This window comes from Dryobates pubescens, chromosome 1, assembly GCF_014839835.1.
Source record: "Dryobates pubescens isolate bDryPub1 chromosome 1, bDryPub1.pri, whole genome shotgun sequence".
Classification (NCBI taxonomy): domain Eukaryota; kingdom Metazoa; phylum Chordata; class Aves; order Piciformes; family Picidae; genus Dryobates; species Dryobates pubescens.
The window spans coordinates 48,883,971-48,898,784 of NC_071612.1; the positions used below are offsets into that span (position 1 = coordinate 48,883,971).

At 38.5% G+C, this 14,814-nt stretch overlaps 1 protein-coding gene across 4 annotated transcripts in view; it reads left to right on the forward strand.

The window, feature by feature from the left end:
• Positions 1–11,783, forward strand: part of GUCY1A1 (guanylate cyclase 1 soluble subunit alpha 1) — a 33,112-nt gene extending 21,329 nt beyond the window's left edge. For all 4 annotated transcript variants that reach the window (XM_054165501.1, XM_054165521.1, XM_054165493.1 and 1 more), the window contains 5 exons: positions 770–1,482; positions 3,787–4,272; positions 4,837–4,980; positions 6,819–6,973; positions 10,864–11,783. In XM_054165501.1, the coding sequence (XP_054021476.1) occupies positions 770–1,482; positions 3,787–4,272; positions 4,837–4,980; positions 6,819–6,973; positions 10,864–11,065 (1,700 nt within the window). In that variant the 3' untranslated portion in view covers positions 11,066–11,783. The remainder of the gene's footprint in view (positions 1–769; positions 1,483–3,786; positions 4,273–4,836; positions 4,981–6,818; positions 6,974–10,863) is intronic.
• The last annotated feature ends 3,031 nt before the right edge of the window (positions 11,784–14,814 follow it).

The following is a 14,814-nucleotide window of genomic DNA, read 5'->3' on the forward strand; positions in this document are numbered from 1 at the left end:
GAATCGTCCACCCCTTAGAGGGAGTTGTAACATGCATCCAATAATAAGTTACAATTTTATACTCATGAAAGATTGTTTGATCCTTTTAATCTTCTGAAGGCCTGTAGTCTGTCGGAAGAGAACTGCTGTAATGTGCAATACAGAACTGTCTGGCTACATCTGTAATAGTCTATTAACATTTCCAGGAACTGAAACATAGTACACTTAAGCTGTTAAAGCTGGTCCTGACACAGAGTTGGCCTGTGACAGAGAACACTTTTCCAAATCATTCCCAATAACAGTTGGGGAGTTGGAATATTCCCAACAGTCTGTCTGCTTGCAGTTATCCTGTTAAATTTACTAGCAGAGATGTGATCTGTTCTGTGCCAGCTGGCCTCAGTACCCCAGAATATTCCTACAGTCATTCAGTTTATTGGATCAGGCACAGTACTTCTATCTATTCTTACTTTGTATTCTTTTTACTTTTAAAAATTATTTTAATTGGGTTAAATCCCATGTCAAAATGTACATTCATTTTGTCTACATCTCTACAAGGAACACTGAGCCTTGGATCTTTCCAAAGTACAACCTACTGTCTGCCTCTTTTAAAGGTAACAAAAGTTTGTCTTTGGTTACATCAGGACTCCTACATGAGAGGGCCCTCAGGTGTCAGAGGTGGATCAGGGAAGGCTATAGCTCATCTGATTTCATCTAGGCTGAAAAGTAGTGGAGGTTTGTCTGAAACTGAGCATGGTGAGTGCAGTTCCGACTAAAATATGGTTCCATGCAGGTGTTCCCGTGGAGCCTCTCCGGGAATCTCTTGGTGAAGAGCTGTTCAAAATATGCTATGAAGAGGATGAACATATATTAGGAGTTATTGGAGGAACCCTTAAGGACTTCTTGAACAGTTTCACTACTCTGCTGAAGCAAAGTGGCCACAGCCAAGAAGCAGGAAAAAAGGACAGACTTGAAGAGGCCTCCATATTATGCCTGGAGAAAGATCAGGACTTCTTAAATGTGTATTATTTCTTTCCTAAGAAAATCACAAGTCTTATTCTATCTGGGATTATTAAAGCAGCAGCTCATATTTTGTATGAAACTGAAGTGGAAGTGATGCTCATGCCTCCTTGTTTCCATAATGACTGCACTGAGTTTGCAAATCAGCCTTATTTGCTGTACTCCATACAAGTCAAAACTGCAAAACCTTCCTTATCTCCATGTAAACCAGAGTCTTCCCTTGTCATTCCTGCCTCTGTGTTCTGTAAGACTTTCCCATTCCATTTTATGTTTGACAAGGATATGTCAGTTCTTCAAATTGGAAATGGGATAAGAAGACTTTTGACCAGAAGAGAATTTCAAGCAAAGTCAAATTTTGAAGAGTATTTTGAAATTCTTTCCCCCAAAGTAAGCTGCACTTTTAGTGGAATAATGACGATGCTAAATATGCAGTTCACTGTACGAGTCAGAAGATGGGATAATACTGATATGAAATCATCATCCATGGTAAGAGACTTTTACTTCTGTGAGGAATTTGTTTTCTTCAGAGTTAAGATAGCCACAAAACATGGTGCACTTGTCATTGTCTACCCCTCAATATCTAATACAACTGAATAATAATGATTTACTGAGGGCAGTCTAATGCAATTCAGATTCTGAAGCAAATATTCAGTCAAAACTCTGCTTTAGACCTTTTACACAGGCAAAATCTGTTAACTTGATTTTATTAAAAAAAAAAAAAGGTTGAAATTTTGAGATAAACTCAGTAAATTGAGATAAAGCCAATGACATGCCATATTTCTGAGAATAAGGGCATCTTCAGCAGAAAGACAGTGGCAGGGAAAGTTTTACCAAAGTATTCCTCGGTCATCTGGAAGCAACTGCTCCAGGATTTGGGGAAAGTAGACATTTCCTGTGCTTGTTCAGCCTTTGGTGCCTTTGGTATTTTGTTATATTTGATATTCTGATGTTTTCACCAGAAGCAATTGGCGAAGGTCCCAGTTAGTATCAGTGGAGGTGGTGGAGTCGCCATCATTGGTGGTTTTCAGGAAGAGATTTGATGGGGTGCTTGGTGCCATGGGTTAGTTGTTTAGGTGGGTTGGATTGGTTGAGGGGTTGGACACGATGATCTTGAAGGTCTCTTCCAACCCAGTTTATTCTATTCTATTCTATTCTATTCTATTCTATTCTATTCTATTCTATTCTATTCTACTTCGTATTGATTGATGGGATTACTTAGTATTTTTGCCAAAGCTGGGTCTGTGGCAAATAACCCGGGAAAGTAAAAAACATTGAATATTCAATGACTACTTTTATTCATCACTGGCCACAGCAGAATTCTAGGTTATATGCAGCTGAGGCACTCCAGGATGGATTACTAGTTCAGAGTCAACACTCCCAAGAACTCAAATGAAGAACAGTAATAAAGTTTTCACCTAATTATTAATGAAGTGAGAAAATTGTAGCACTGATTAACTACTTTATTTCAGATCTTTCTCTGCACTAGACAACAGTTTAATAATTATAAGGGGTAGCAGACTCTGTTTTCCGTATCATAGAATCATAGAATCAATAAGGTTGGAAGAGACCTCAAAGATCATCAAGTCCAACCTGTCACCACAGACCTCATGACTGACTAAACCATGGCACCAAGTGCCACGTCCAATCCCCTTTTGAACACCTCCAGGAATGGTGACTCTACCACCACCCTGGGCAGCCCATTCCAACAGCTAACAACTCTCTCTGTGAAGAACTTCCTCCTCACCTTGAGCCTAAACTTTACCTGGCACAGCTTGAGACTGTGTCCTCTTGTTCTGATGCTGGTTGCCTGGGAGAAGAGGCCAACCCCCTCCTGGCTACAACCACCCTTCAGGTAGTTGTAGACAGCAATAAGGTCTCCCCTGAGCCTCCTCTTCTCCAGGCTAAACAATCCTAGTTCCCTCAGCCTCTCCTCATAGGGCTTGTGCTTGAGGCACCTCACCAGCCTTGTTGCCCTTCTCTGGACACATTCAAGAGTTTCAATGTCCTTCTGAAATTGAGGGGCCCAGAACTGGACACAGTACCAAGGGGTGGCCTAACCAGCGCTGAGTACAGGAGCACAATGACTTCCCTGCTCCTGCTGGCCACACTATTCTTGATGCAGGCCAGGATGCCATTGGTCTTCTTGGCCACCTGGGCAAAAGTCTACCAGTAGACTAGTAACAGGTTTTTCTTAAAAAATTGGGTTTTCAAAACAATGTTAAGCAGCACCTTGTTGCATATTACTCAACTGTATATAAAAGGGACATAAAAACATTTCACACTTAATATTTTGATTCTTTACATGATTTAAATGGATAAATTCTTCTATTTATATCTTTAATCTTAAATCACAGTGAATATTGAACATCCTATGATAAAACTGAAGCAGATTTTCTCATTTTGTCTTCAAAGCTAGTATTTCAGGAACTAAACACTAGAGTTATTAGCAGAAATTCATAGGCCACTATAGTCAGTAGCATTTTAGCAGTAGACAAAAATGCACAAAACTCTTACCTTTTTCTCTTTATTAAGCTAAAACTGATACTCAAACATAATTAGGTGTTTATTCTTAGGGTGTGGTTGAACTTTTGCACCAGAAGGCTCAAGGAAAATAGATGTATTTGATGGCTCTATGGTTTAGCACCCTATGTTTTCTCTTAAAAGAGAATGTAATGACTTTGGACCAGTCTGATTTCCATACATTTCAGCAAAACTCTTTTACTCTAGAGAACATTTCTTTTAAGCCTTGATTCATGATTTTCATGAATTCTTGCTTCTTTGACTTTTCAGGTAATGGATCTTAAAGGCCAAATGATCTATATTTTTGAATCCAGTGCCATACTATTCTTGGGATCTCCCTGTGTGGATAGACTAGAAGATTTTACTGGACGTGGATTGTACCTCTCAGATATTCCCATTCACAATGCACTGAGAGATGTTGTTCTGATAGGAGAGCAGGCTAGAGCTCAGGATGGACTGAAGAAGAGGTTAGGAAAGCTAAAAGCAACCCTTGAGCAGGCTCATCAAGCACTTGAAGAAGAAAAGAAGAAGACTGTAGATCTCCTGTTCTCAATTTTTCCTGGAGAGGTTGCTCAGCAGCTGTGGCAGGGACAGGTTGTGCAAGCCAAGAAATTTAATAATGTCACTATGCTTTTCTCTGACATCGTTGGATTCACTGCCATCTGTTCCCAATGCTCACCTATGCAGGTTATCACCATGCTTAATGAGCTCTATACTCGCTTTGATTACCAATGTGGAGAGCTAGATGTCTACAAGGTACACAATTTATTACATTTCTGTGGGGTTCTGGGGCGGGAAATGAAATTAAGACTAAATGGCATAGAAGATAATAGAAGTCCAAAAATTATTTTGCCCTAAACCTTCATTCTGAGGAAGACATATTAAGATAAATCAGAAAAGAAACAAGTAATAAACCCAAATAAAAATAAAACAAACAAAAAAATCAAATCCCAAACCAAAATAAAAAAAACACCACAGAAGAAAATCAACAGAATCAGCCATTCACACAGCCAAGGGAGAAACCCATTAATTTTAATGACAGTGCAATGAATCTGGAATAAATAGGTGTTTAATGTAACTAAGTGTGCCTGGCAGCAAGCAGGCAAGCAAGGAAAAGTATTTTAGCGTCATGCCCAGCAGTAAATACACATTGTGCAATTTTTCCTTTTGAATGATCCTGCAGGATTTGCCCAGCTCTTAAATAATTTAGCATAACAAATAAGACTGAGTCAATATGTAGGTAGAATTTGTACAAAAGCCACAGGCTATTCTTTAACATGTCAAACAATCTAACAGTAAGGAACAATCTGCCTGTTTTAGGTTGAGACTATTGGAGATGCCTACTGTGTCGCTGGAGGTTTACACAAAGAAAGTGAAACCCATGCTGTTCAAATAGCATTGATGGCTCTGAAGATGATGGAACTGTCAGATGAGGTGGTGTCTCCCCATGGAGAGCCTATCAAGGTCATATATTTTATTGTATTTTAGGTGGTTAAAGGGGGTGGTTTTCAGTTGCTTTTGGGGTTTTTGTCTCAAGGAAGTTTCAGAGACCTAAATTGGGGAATCAACTGTGTACCACTGAAGAAACTGGCTTTTTTTGTTCTGTGAATGAGAGTTTTGTGGAGAGGTAAAGATGAAACACAGATCTGAAAATCAACCCAAAAGACTTTAATGTAGTGAAATCAGTAGGTGCGTGCTGACATGCAGCAGGTTTTGTTTCAGTATCAGTGGTATGGAATATTGCATTACTGTTTTCAAACTGGGAGAATAATCCTCTCTCAAAATTAGATCAAATAATATCTAAGCCTTTTGAGGTAGCAGGTATATGTATGAATCATCAAAGGCATATTCTCAGTGCAGTAATCCACACATCTTTAAAGGATTCAGTTGCAGTTCTTGTTTTACAGTCTGATAATGAACCACTACCATAAGATGATGGTGTTAATGCTGTCAAAGTAACTGTTAGATTCAGTGGTAGTTACATCAGTGGCTTCCTTTCAATGAGGACATATATATGTACTGAACTTTTTGTGTAGGTTTACCTTTCACTATCAAAACCCCCCAAAAAGGCCTTTGTGCATGACAAATGATGTGCACCTTCTATGAAATTCAAATGCCCTTCAGTGGTGCCCCATTATTTTTAATACGGGTGTCTCAGTTTCTTGTCTTTTATTTGCTCATTTTAACATTTATCTGTTTATTGATTCATTTAGAAAACTTCCAGCTTCTTTGATTTTAGATGAAGGGATATTTGTATTTCAAGACAAAGAAAACGGTAATTAGAGGATTACAGGCTCCGCATTTATGATAGGGAACAGCAGTATTGTATTTTAAATAAATGTTGTGCTTTGTGTATTTCACAATATCAAATTAAATTAAGCTTAAACGGTCTGGAAGCATCTTGACAATATTATAATGTGTTTATCATTTCCACACAGATGCTACCTCTACAATTTTGATTGGGAAATGTTACTATGTATTTTAAAGTAATTTTAAAATAGAAAAAAAATTGTATAACTACCTACTTGAAGCTTCTTGGGAGAAAAATTGAACAGTTTTGGTTTTAATGAAAGCATGCCTCTATTTTAATAAAATGTTTCATAAAAGCATTGGCTGTTTTGCAAAGCAAGAGATATGTCACACTGTCCATTTATATACCAGATGTCAAACGCATGACTGCAAGTGGCTTACTTTAAATCACACTTGTTTGTCAGTGTCCGTATTTCAGCCATCTTTGCTATGTGAGTGGATTTTGCTTTTGTTGCAGGCTTTTTTGCTTTTCTGCTCAAAATTAGAAATTGTGACTTCTTTACGATATGACATTCTCTTGATATGTAAAGAGTAGCACCCAGAGTAGACATGCAGGCTTCCCAACGTCATGCCATGTATCAGAGTGCCATTCCGAAGAAAGCACATCTACAGATGTATAATGCACATAAGAAAATGCACACATCTCAAAAAAGAAAGAAAGAAAAAAGGAACACTGAAAGCAGCACCAGCTAGGGAGAACTCAAAAATCTGAGTGTGAGTTACAACAGAAATGTTTCAGATGCTTTATAATATGATTATCAAAGTTTATTTATAGTAAGCATTACTTACTATGAATGGAAAGCAAGGTAAACGTCCCTAGTTTCCACAGGCAGTGATGATCAGAATACAGACATTTTAAAGACACAGTACTGATTCAAGTTACAATAGTTACTCCATTTTATTTTTATTTTTTAGTAAAGGATGAATGTCTATAACTGAATATAACCATTTTATTTTGCCTAATAATGCTGTTTTCTGTCTTTTATTTAAAGATGCGTATTGGCCTTCATTCTGGATCTGTCTTCGCTGGAGTTGTTGGGGTTAAAATGCCTCGCTATTGCCTTTTTGGAAATAACGTAACTCTTGCCAATAAGTTTGAATCTTGCAGCATACCTAGGAAAATAAATGTCAGCCCAACAACTTACAGGTACGATCTTTCATATTTCATATGAAGTGGTTACTGTAATAGCTCATTATCTCCCTGTTCTTTGCTGTGGGTTTTGGTTTGTTGTTTTTTTTTTCTTTGAAGTACTGCTGTTTATTTTCCTTTTTAATCTGACTGCTCATGAAGGCACCATGGTTATTTTTAGTCAGAACGCAACTAGCACCAGCAAGAAAAAAAAGAAATAGAACAGCAGATATTTATTTTTCAGATGCTACATTTTAAATAAATGGACTGTCTGGGCCAATTTTGTTCCTTACCCTGCAGCTGTGTACCTCCTGCTGTTTTGTTTTTTCTCTTCCCTCATATAGGTGGCTTCTCTTTGAGTTATGTGACTTTGCAGTGTGAACTGGATGCCAAACTTGTTACAGGTGCCCTTGAAAATAACAACATAATGGAACATGGGGATATGAATGAAAAGGTCACAATGAATCAACCATGCTAGTGTTTAATTTATACAGGTCTTGATCCCAACTCAGTTTAAAACTTTTAGTATGGAACTTAGGCTGTACTATTTATTCACTCAAATCAGATATTTTTAGTATTGTGTGCTATGTGATTATGCAGGCAGCTAGCAGGCTGTCCTGTGGGAAATACAGTCTGAACCTAATACTCTCTTTTATATTCTGTTTAATTGTACTTAAATATTCCCTTGCAACATATTCATGGGCAAGTAAAAGTGTCTTACTGGAGCTAGACACCTATAGGGACAATGGGTCCCTAAAATAATAAAGATCTGCTTTGAATTTGATGGTAACAACAGTCTACATCTGAACTGCAAGTCCAGGTCTAAATTTTATGCCACTGAGATGATAAAGAATATTGTTTCTTCCAGAGTAGCCAAAAGTTGTGTAAGAATGAGCTCTAGGGAGTGACACTAGTCTCTCACAAAGCAATATGGCTGGTTGAGTATAATAACTGCAAATATGCCATTGCTGTAGCCTGGACAGACAGTTCCTACTAAGCTTGTGCCCACTGCTATGTATCTGATAATGCCTTCTGGCAAGGTTCTGTGTCCAATGTCAGAGAATTTGGCATGGGATCCTGACATCCCCTGCAGCATTTGCTGTGTGATTTACAGAATGCTAAACTTTAGATTATCTTCAGATAAAGGTAGCACAGATATGGGGGCGCACAGAAAGTAACCTTTCCATGCACTCCTAACAAATAAAGAGACAGCATTAGCATCACCAGTGCTTATGTATGTTACAAGAACAGTGCTGGCTAACAGTGATTTTTTTTTCCATGTCCATAGGGAAAATCCTTTTGAATGAAACTGACTATGGTATTTTCTTAAGCCTATTAGAGACTTTGTCCACACAAGATTTGCCTGTATCTTATGCATAAGTGGGTTTCTGCATAACTGTGTATTCATCTCAGAAAAATATCTGAAATCAGTATATTGTTGAAAAAAGAAGAGAATTAATTCTCTGAGTGCCTAGAAAATAGGGAATTTGGTTAAATGGTAAACTCTTGTTATTATTGCTGTGGTGTGTTTGTTGGTTTTGTTGAAGGCTTGTTAACCTTCATTTTGTTTAGTCTTTTTTTCTTTTTAATTGGTACACCAATTCTGAACATACATTGATAAGCTGTGCACCCTGCACAGCTCGTGTATACTGCAGTAGTTATTTGAAAGCTTGGATACCAGTCATTGTTATTTAACCCAGATACAGAAGACCACTGGGTGTAGTGCATCTTTTTCATAGAATCCTAGAATTGTTAGGATTGGAAGGGACCTCCAGGATCATCTAGTTCCAGCCCTGCTGCCATGGGCAGGGACACCTCACACCACATCAGGATGCTCAGAGCCACATCCAGCCTGACCTTAAAAACCTCCAGGGATGGGGTTTCTACCACCTCCCTGGGCAACCTGTTCATGTCTTACCACCCTCATGATGAAAAACTTCTTCCTAACATCCAATATGAATCTACCCATTTCTATTTTTTTTGCATTCCCCCTAGTCCTATCATTACCTGACACCTGAAAAAGCCCTCACCAGCTTTCTTGTAGGCCCCCTTAAGATACTGGAAGGCCACAATAAGGTCTCCTTGGAGCCTTCTCTTCTCCAGACTGAATAGCCCTAACTCTTTCAGTCTGTCCTCACAGGAGAGGTGCTCCAGCCTTCTGATCATCCTCATGGCCCTTCTCTGGACATGCTCCAGCATGTTCACATCTTTCTTGTAATACAGGCTCCAGAACTGAACCCATTACTCCAGGTAGGGTCTCACAAGAGCAAAGTAGAGGGAAAGAATGGCCTCCCTCGACCTGCTGGCTACACTTCTCTTGATGCAGCCCAGGATGTGATTGGCTTTCTGGCTGCAAGTGCACACTGGTGGCTCGTGTTGAGCTTCTCATCCACCAGCACCCCCAAGTCCTTTTCTTTAGGGCTGCTCTCAAGCCATTCACTGCCTAGCCTATATCAGTGCTTGCGATTGCTCTGACCCAGTGGCTTGGCCTTCATCTATTAAAGTTGTGACCTTGTCATAGAAGGCCACCAGGTTTGTCAGGCAGGATTTGCTCTTGGTGATTGTACCCAATCACCTCTTTGTTATTCTACCTCAGCAGTGCCTCCAGGAGGATCTGCTCTATGATCTTACTGGGCACAGAGGTGAGACTGACTGGCCTATAGTTCCCTGGGTCATTCCGCTTTCTCTTTTTGAAAATGGGAGTTTCCCCTTTTCCAGTCAGTGGGGACTTCCCTGGATTGCCATGGCTTTTGGGATATAGTAGAGTGGTTTAGCAACCTTATCCACCAGTTCCCTCAGCACCCATGGGTGTATCTCATTGGATCCCATGAGCTTGAACACTTTCAGGTTCTTCAGATGGCCACGAACCTGATCTTCACTCACTATGGGCAGTTCCTTCTTCCAGTCTCTGCCATTATCTTCCATCATTCTGGGAGCGTGGCTGGAGCCCTTGCCAGTGAAGACTGAGGTAAAGAAGTCATTGAGAACCTCAGCCTTCTCCATATCACTTGTCATCAGTTCACCTGTTTCCTTTCTGAGGGGGCCCACAACTTGCCTAGTCTTCTTTTTACCATTAATATACCTATAGAAAGTTTTACTGTTCCCCTTGATCTCCTTGGCTAGATTCTAACTGAGCTTTAGCTTTTCTAACCAGGGCTCTTGCTGCTCAGGCAGCTTCCTTAGATGCCCCCCATTCCAGCTGTCCTTTCTTCCACTCCTTGTAGAGTTTCTTTTTGTGTGCCAGCATGTCCAGGAGCTTCTTGCTCATCCAGGTAGGTTTCCTAGCATTCTCTCCTGTTTTCCTCTCTGTGGGTATACTTTGCTCCTGGGCACAGAGAGGGTGATCCTTGAACACTGACCAGCTGTCCTGGGCCCCTCTTCCCGCTAGGGCTTTGTCCCACAATCCCTGAAGTGATCAAAGTCTGCATGCCTGAAGTCCAGGGTTGTAAGCTTCGGATACATCCTCCTAGTTGCCCTGAGGATCTTCAATACTATTGCTTCTATTCGCTGTTAGCAAAAAAGCAAGATTATTAAGAGTAGGTAAGATCAGAATAGTTAATAAACTTTTCAGTATTTCATTAGTTGAAACATTAATTATGGTGCCAGTTTCATGTGCAAATCTGAGCTAGGTTTCAGTACTAAATGAGTTTTGAAAATATTTACAACAAACAGCACCTACATGCAAAACACTGACCAGACAAAAAAAGAGAGGCCATACTCCTTTTTGCACTGGTGCACAGGTTAACAGGTCATCAAGGTTACCAAATAGAGAGTATTTTTTTATATTGTCAGTTAATAACTATTATATGGGATTCTGCTCTGCTGTACATGAAGAATTACTGAACATCTGTGCTTATAGTAACAGTGACTGATTAATTTTTAATCAACATGATTCATTTTTGTTCTAGGTTGTTAAAGGAATATCCAGGTTTTGTGTTCACACCTCGCTCAAGAGAAGAGCTTCCACCAAATTTTCCAAGTGATATCCCTGGAATTTGCTATTTTCTGGATGCTTATATTCAAGGAACAAATTCACAGACTTGGTTTCAAAAGAGAGATTTGGGAGATGGCAATGCCAATTTTTTGGGGGAGGAAACAGGCATAGACTAAATTGTACACTCAGAGGTGTATGGAATAAATTTTAAAATACTTAGAGTTTTTGTATAAATTAAAAAAGATTTTAAAATATCTGAATCATGAAAGCACTTTAGGTTGATAACAATTGAAAGCCAGTATTAAAATTTCAGGAAGTATGTCACTGACTACTTTTTATTTTTCCTTTGCATAAAGAACATAGTCACTAAAATAATGTTGCAATGTCACTGTTGAAGATTCTACTAAAAACTATGTTTTCCCTGTGGTAATTTCTAAGTACTATGTAATAACTCTCTCAGTTCTCTCTGTGCTGAGAATTCTAGATGTATTATATATGCAGTGTGTCAGGAAATGTAATGTGCAAGTGATGCAGCCACATTCGGTGTTGTGAGCTGGTGCTTATTGATGACTATTACAATATTTTCTTAGTGATTCAATACGAAAATATACACTAAAATATTGTCACTGCTATCACATCCTCCTTCCAGTGCATCATTTGGGCCCCATCCTAGAAGCTGCCGACCATCTTCTAACACTGACTGGAGTTAATGTGTTGAGGGTGCTCAGCGTCTTTTGGATCAGGCTGCTGATTGTAGCTAATACACATACACATAGCAGGGTTTGTCGCTTACTGTTTCTTGAACTTTATTTTGTGTATAAAACAAATATAGATTAAATCACTGTATTATCACATACTAAAGTCTCTGTAATCATCAAACAGTATTTTAGTTCTTTACAAAAATAATATCCACTTGCTATTATGTACAAGAGCAATAAATGTTTTCTTTGAAATGTTTTAAAAGAAGTGTAATAAAAGATGTTTTGGAGTGTTTGCTTAGAAAGGAAATTCCAGTCAGGCTGTCTAAAATGGAACAGAAGCACAACACTTCAAAGCTATGATCCTTACTCAAGGAAAGCGATGTGGGTATGGCGTGATATTGGAATGCCTATGGCACGCTCACTTCATAGTTGCCTGGGGAATCTACAGATGAAGAGAAATGCTTTAAAACCTATGAACACATATATGAAGCATTGATATCACCACAGTACAAGCTTTTCAGTTGTGGATGGTAGAACATGAGTGGAGAACTCTCAAGGGTCTGTCTCTAGAACTGGCAGAATAGTTATAAGCCTTGTGTTTAGGATTCTGCACAGAAATTTTGCTGTGCTGTGTGGTCTCTGTCAAATTGCAGGCTGGAGAAATGAACTTCTTACACATATACAAATATTTCCAGTTGTATTAAATATTATTAATTATTATTCTGATCTCTTGATCTCCTGGGTTTTGACATACCAAGCTACCTGAAACAAAATCAGGTTTTGATCTCTGAATATTTACAGGGAACCATTACATTAGGACTAAACTGCCATTCTGTTAACTTTCTGAACTTGACTGATTCATTCTGAAACTTAATACACTGTTTTATCCTACTGTTTTGTAACAGAACATGTACCATCAGAGCCTTGAGAAAAACCTAAGGGACTAGCACTAAGAACATCGTAAAAGCATATTTTAATTAAGATTTTCTGTAAGCAGCCTCTGAGCAAAACTCGAAACATTGGTTCTGGCCATTGCCTGAGATCTCCTATATCCATCCAAGATGCTTAGAAATAATTTTGTGACACAAAATGTAACTTGAAAGTCTTTCTGTATATTGTACATATACACACATCTCTCTCTTGCGTGCATCATATATATGCATGCACACACACAAGCACACATATTTGTAACATCTTTTAACAGCAGTGTTTCAAAGAAACAAGAACTATGCAAATCTTGGTGACTGATCTTTACATTATTTTGGTTGGACAGTTCTGTTCCACTGACATAAATACCCAGAGGCTAGTAGCAGTCCCACATGGGTGCTCTTGGATTTAGAAATGTGGGAGTATTTGACTACTGATTCTTCAGTATGTTCACGATGTTAAGTCACTAATGACTGAAGTCATTAGGAATCTACCCATCCCTGTCGTTCATCTGCTGAATATTAAATAACAAACAGGCTTTTAAATAAAAAAGAATTCTTTCTACATATTTATCAAATGGGAAGGAGTATTGGTGGATTCTCAAAGCCAGACTTCACATAAATCTGTAATTCAGTAAGATGTTCATGGCAGTTCCTGACATCTTCCTAAGTGTATCTTTGTAAAATAAAATGTGCCCTAGGCCAAAGTTGTTATTAGAGATCAAATTAATCTTCCAACATTACTTCTATTACTCTCTATTTTTGAAGGTGCCCTAGGCTACATTACCAGCTGGGATAGAATTTCTGTAAAATTCCTTTTTATTTCACTAAGTTTTGTTTTGTTTTGTTTTGTTTTGTTTTTTTTCTGAAAAGTTGAAAACATTCCTTCAAAAAGTTAAAGACTTCATCCTTAGTTCAGAAGATAATCCTGATAAGGTGCTTATGCGTACATGTGAAACATTATGCATGACTCTCAGTGAAGTATTTAAGACAATGATCCAAGAAAGTGCTTTAAAATGTCCAGACTTGTTCTGCTAAAAGACCCACAAATCTATGTTTAGCTTTAAGCCTGACTGAAGGATTTACATCTCACTGAAGCTGTTCCTCTGTTTAAGTGTTCTGCTGAATGAATATGTACTTAATAAGGGACAATAATTTTTAACTAATCTTTTCACTTGAATTAAAGCCAGTGGTAAAAAAAAAAAAAGGAGTCAGAAAGCCAATAAGCACATTGTTGACATAAAAAGAAGGCAGTTTAGCTGCTGTAATATCAGGAGATTTTGCGAGGAAATAAACCAGCTGTTTTTAAGCTGATGTCTTGTATAGTATTGTGTTGTATGATACCATGAAAACCTTCAGAGACTGCAATGCTATTTATATAACTAGAAATACCTTAGTATTATATTAAGGAGTTCTGTTATTATGTGAATTTGTATTTTATTAGTTCATTAAGATTCTGTGGGGCTGATACATGTTCACATTTACACTATGATGGAAGGCACACTTTTATCACAGTGCAGTTTCTTTTCTAAAGAGGTGTAAATGACTTGAAATAAATGAAAAGTGAGTCCTTTGAATCTTAGCAGTGACACAGCTAAAGTGAAAGCTGTAGCTAAAGAATTCAACTAATTTTACTTCATTCACTCAACACCTGGTAAGATTTCAGGGAGATGTTGGAAAAAAATTCTCATTGCTGGTGTCAGAGGAAGTGCAATTAGTGTGGAGCTGATGTTTTCTTTCTCTCTGAACTACTGTGCAAAACCAAAGCAAACAAACACTGAAACTGACAAAACAGTGATGTGTGCACTGGAACACACTAGAGCCTCAGGACAGATCAACTTTTTCCCGTGAAATTCTGCAAAGGAAGAATGCAGACCTCTCTCAAACCAAGTTTATTTCTCCCATCATTTTCTTCTGCATTCTCTGTAGAACACCTGATAGTAAAGGATGCAAAATCTGTACTTCCAGATGAAAGCCATCAGAATTAAGAGAAATTTCTCTTGAATCTTGGCAAGAAGACTCTTTTTCTACCCCACCCATCCTATAACCCAGCAGGCCACTTTAGCTGCTACCATTTTTTTATGCCTACTTATTGTTCTGCAAAAGCAGTGGAAGGGGAGGTTTTGTTTCCTGCAACAGCAATAATTTTTTGTGGCTATTTGCCATATAGCATACGAGGGACTGTGTTGCTTTCAAAGCCCTGCTCCAGTTTATCAGAAGTCAGCCCTGACAGGAACCAAATTGCACTTTGCTGCTGTTTCTGAAATGAAAGCTAGGATTTCCTTTTTCTACCTCAAA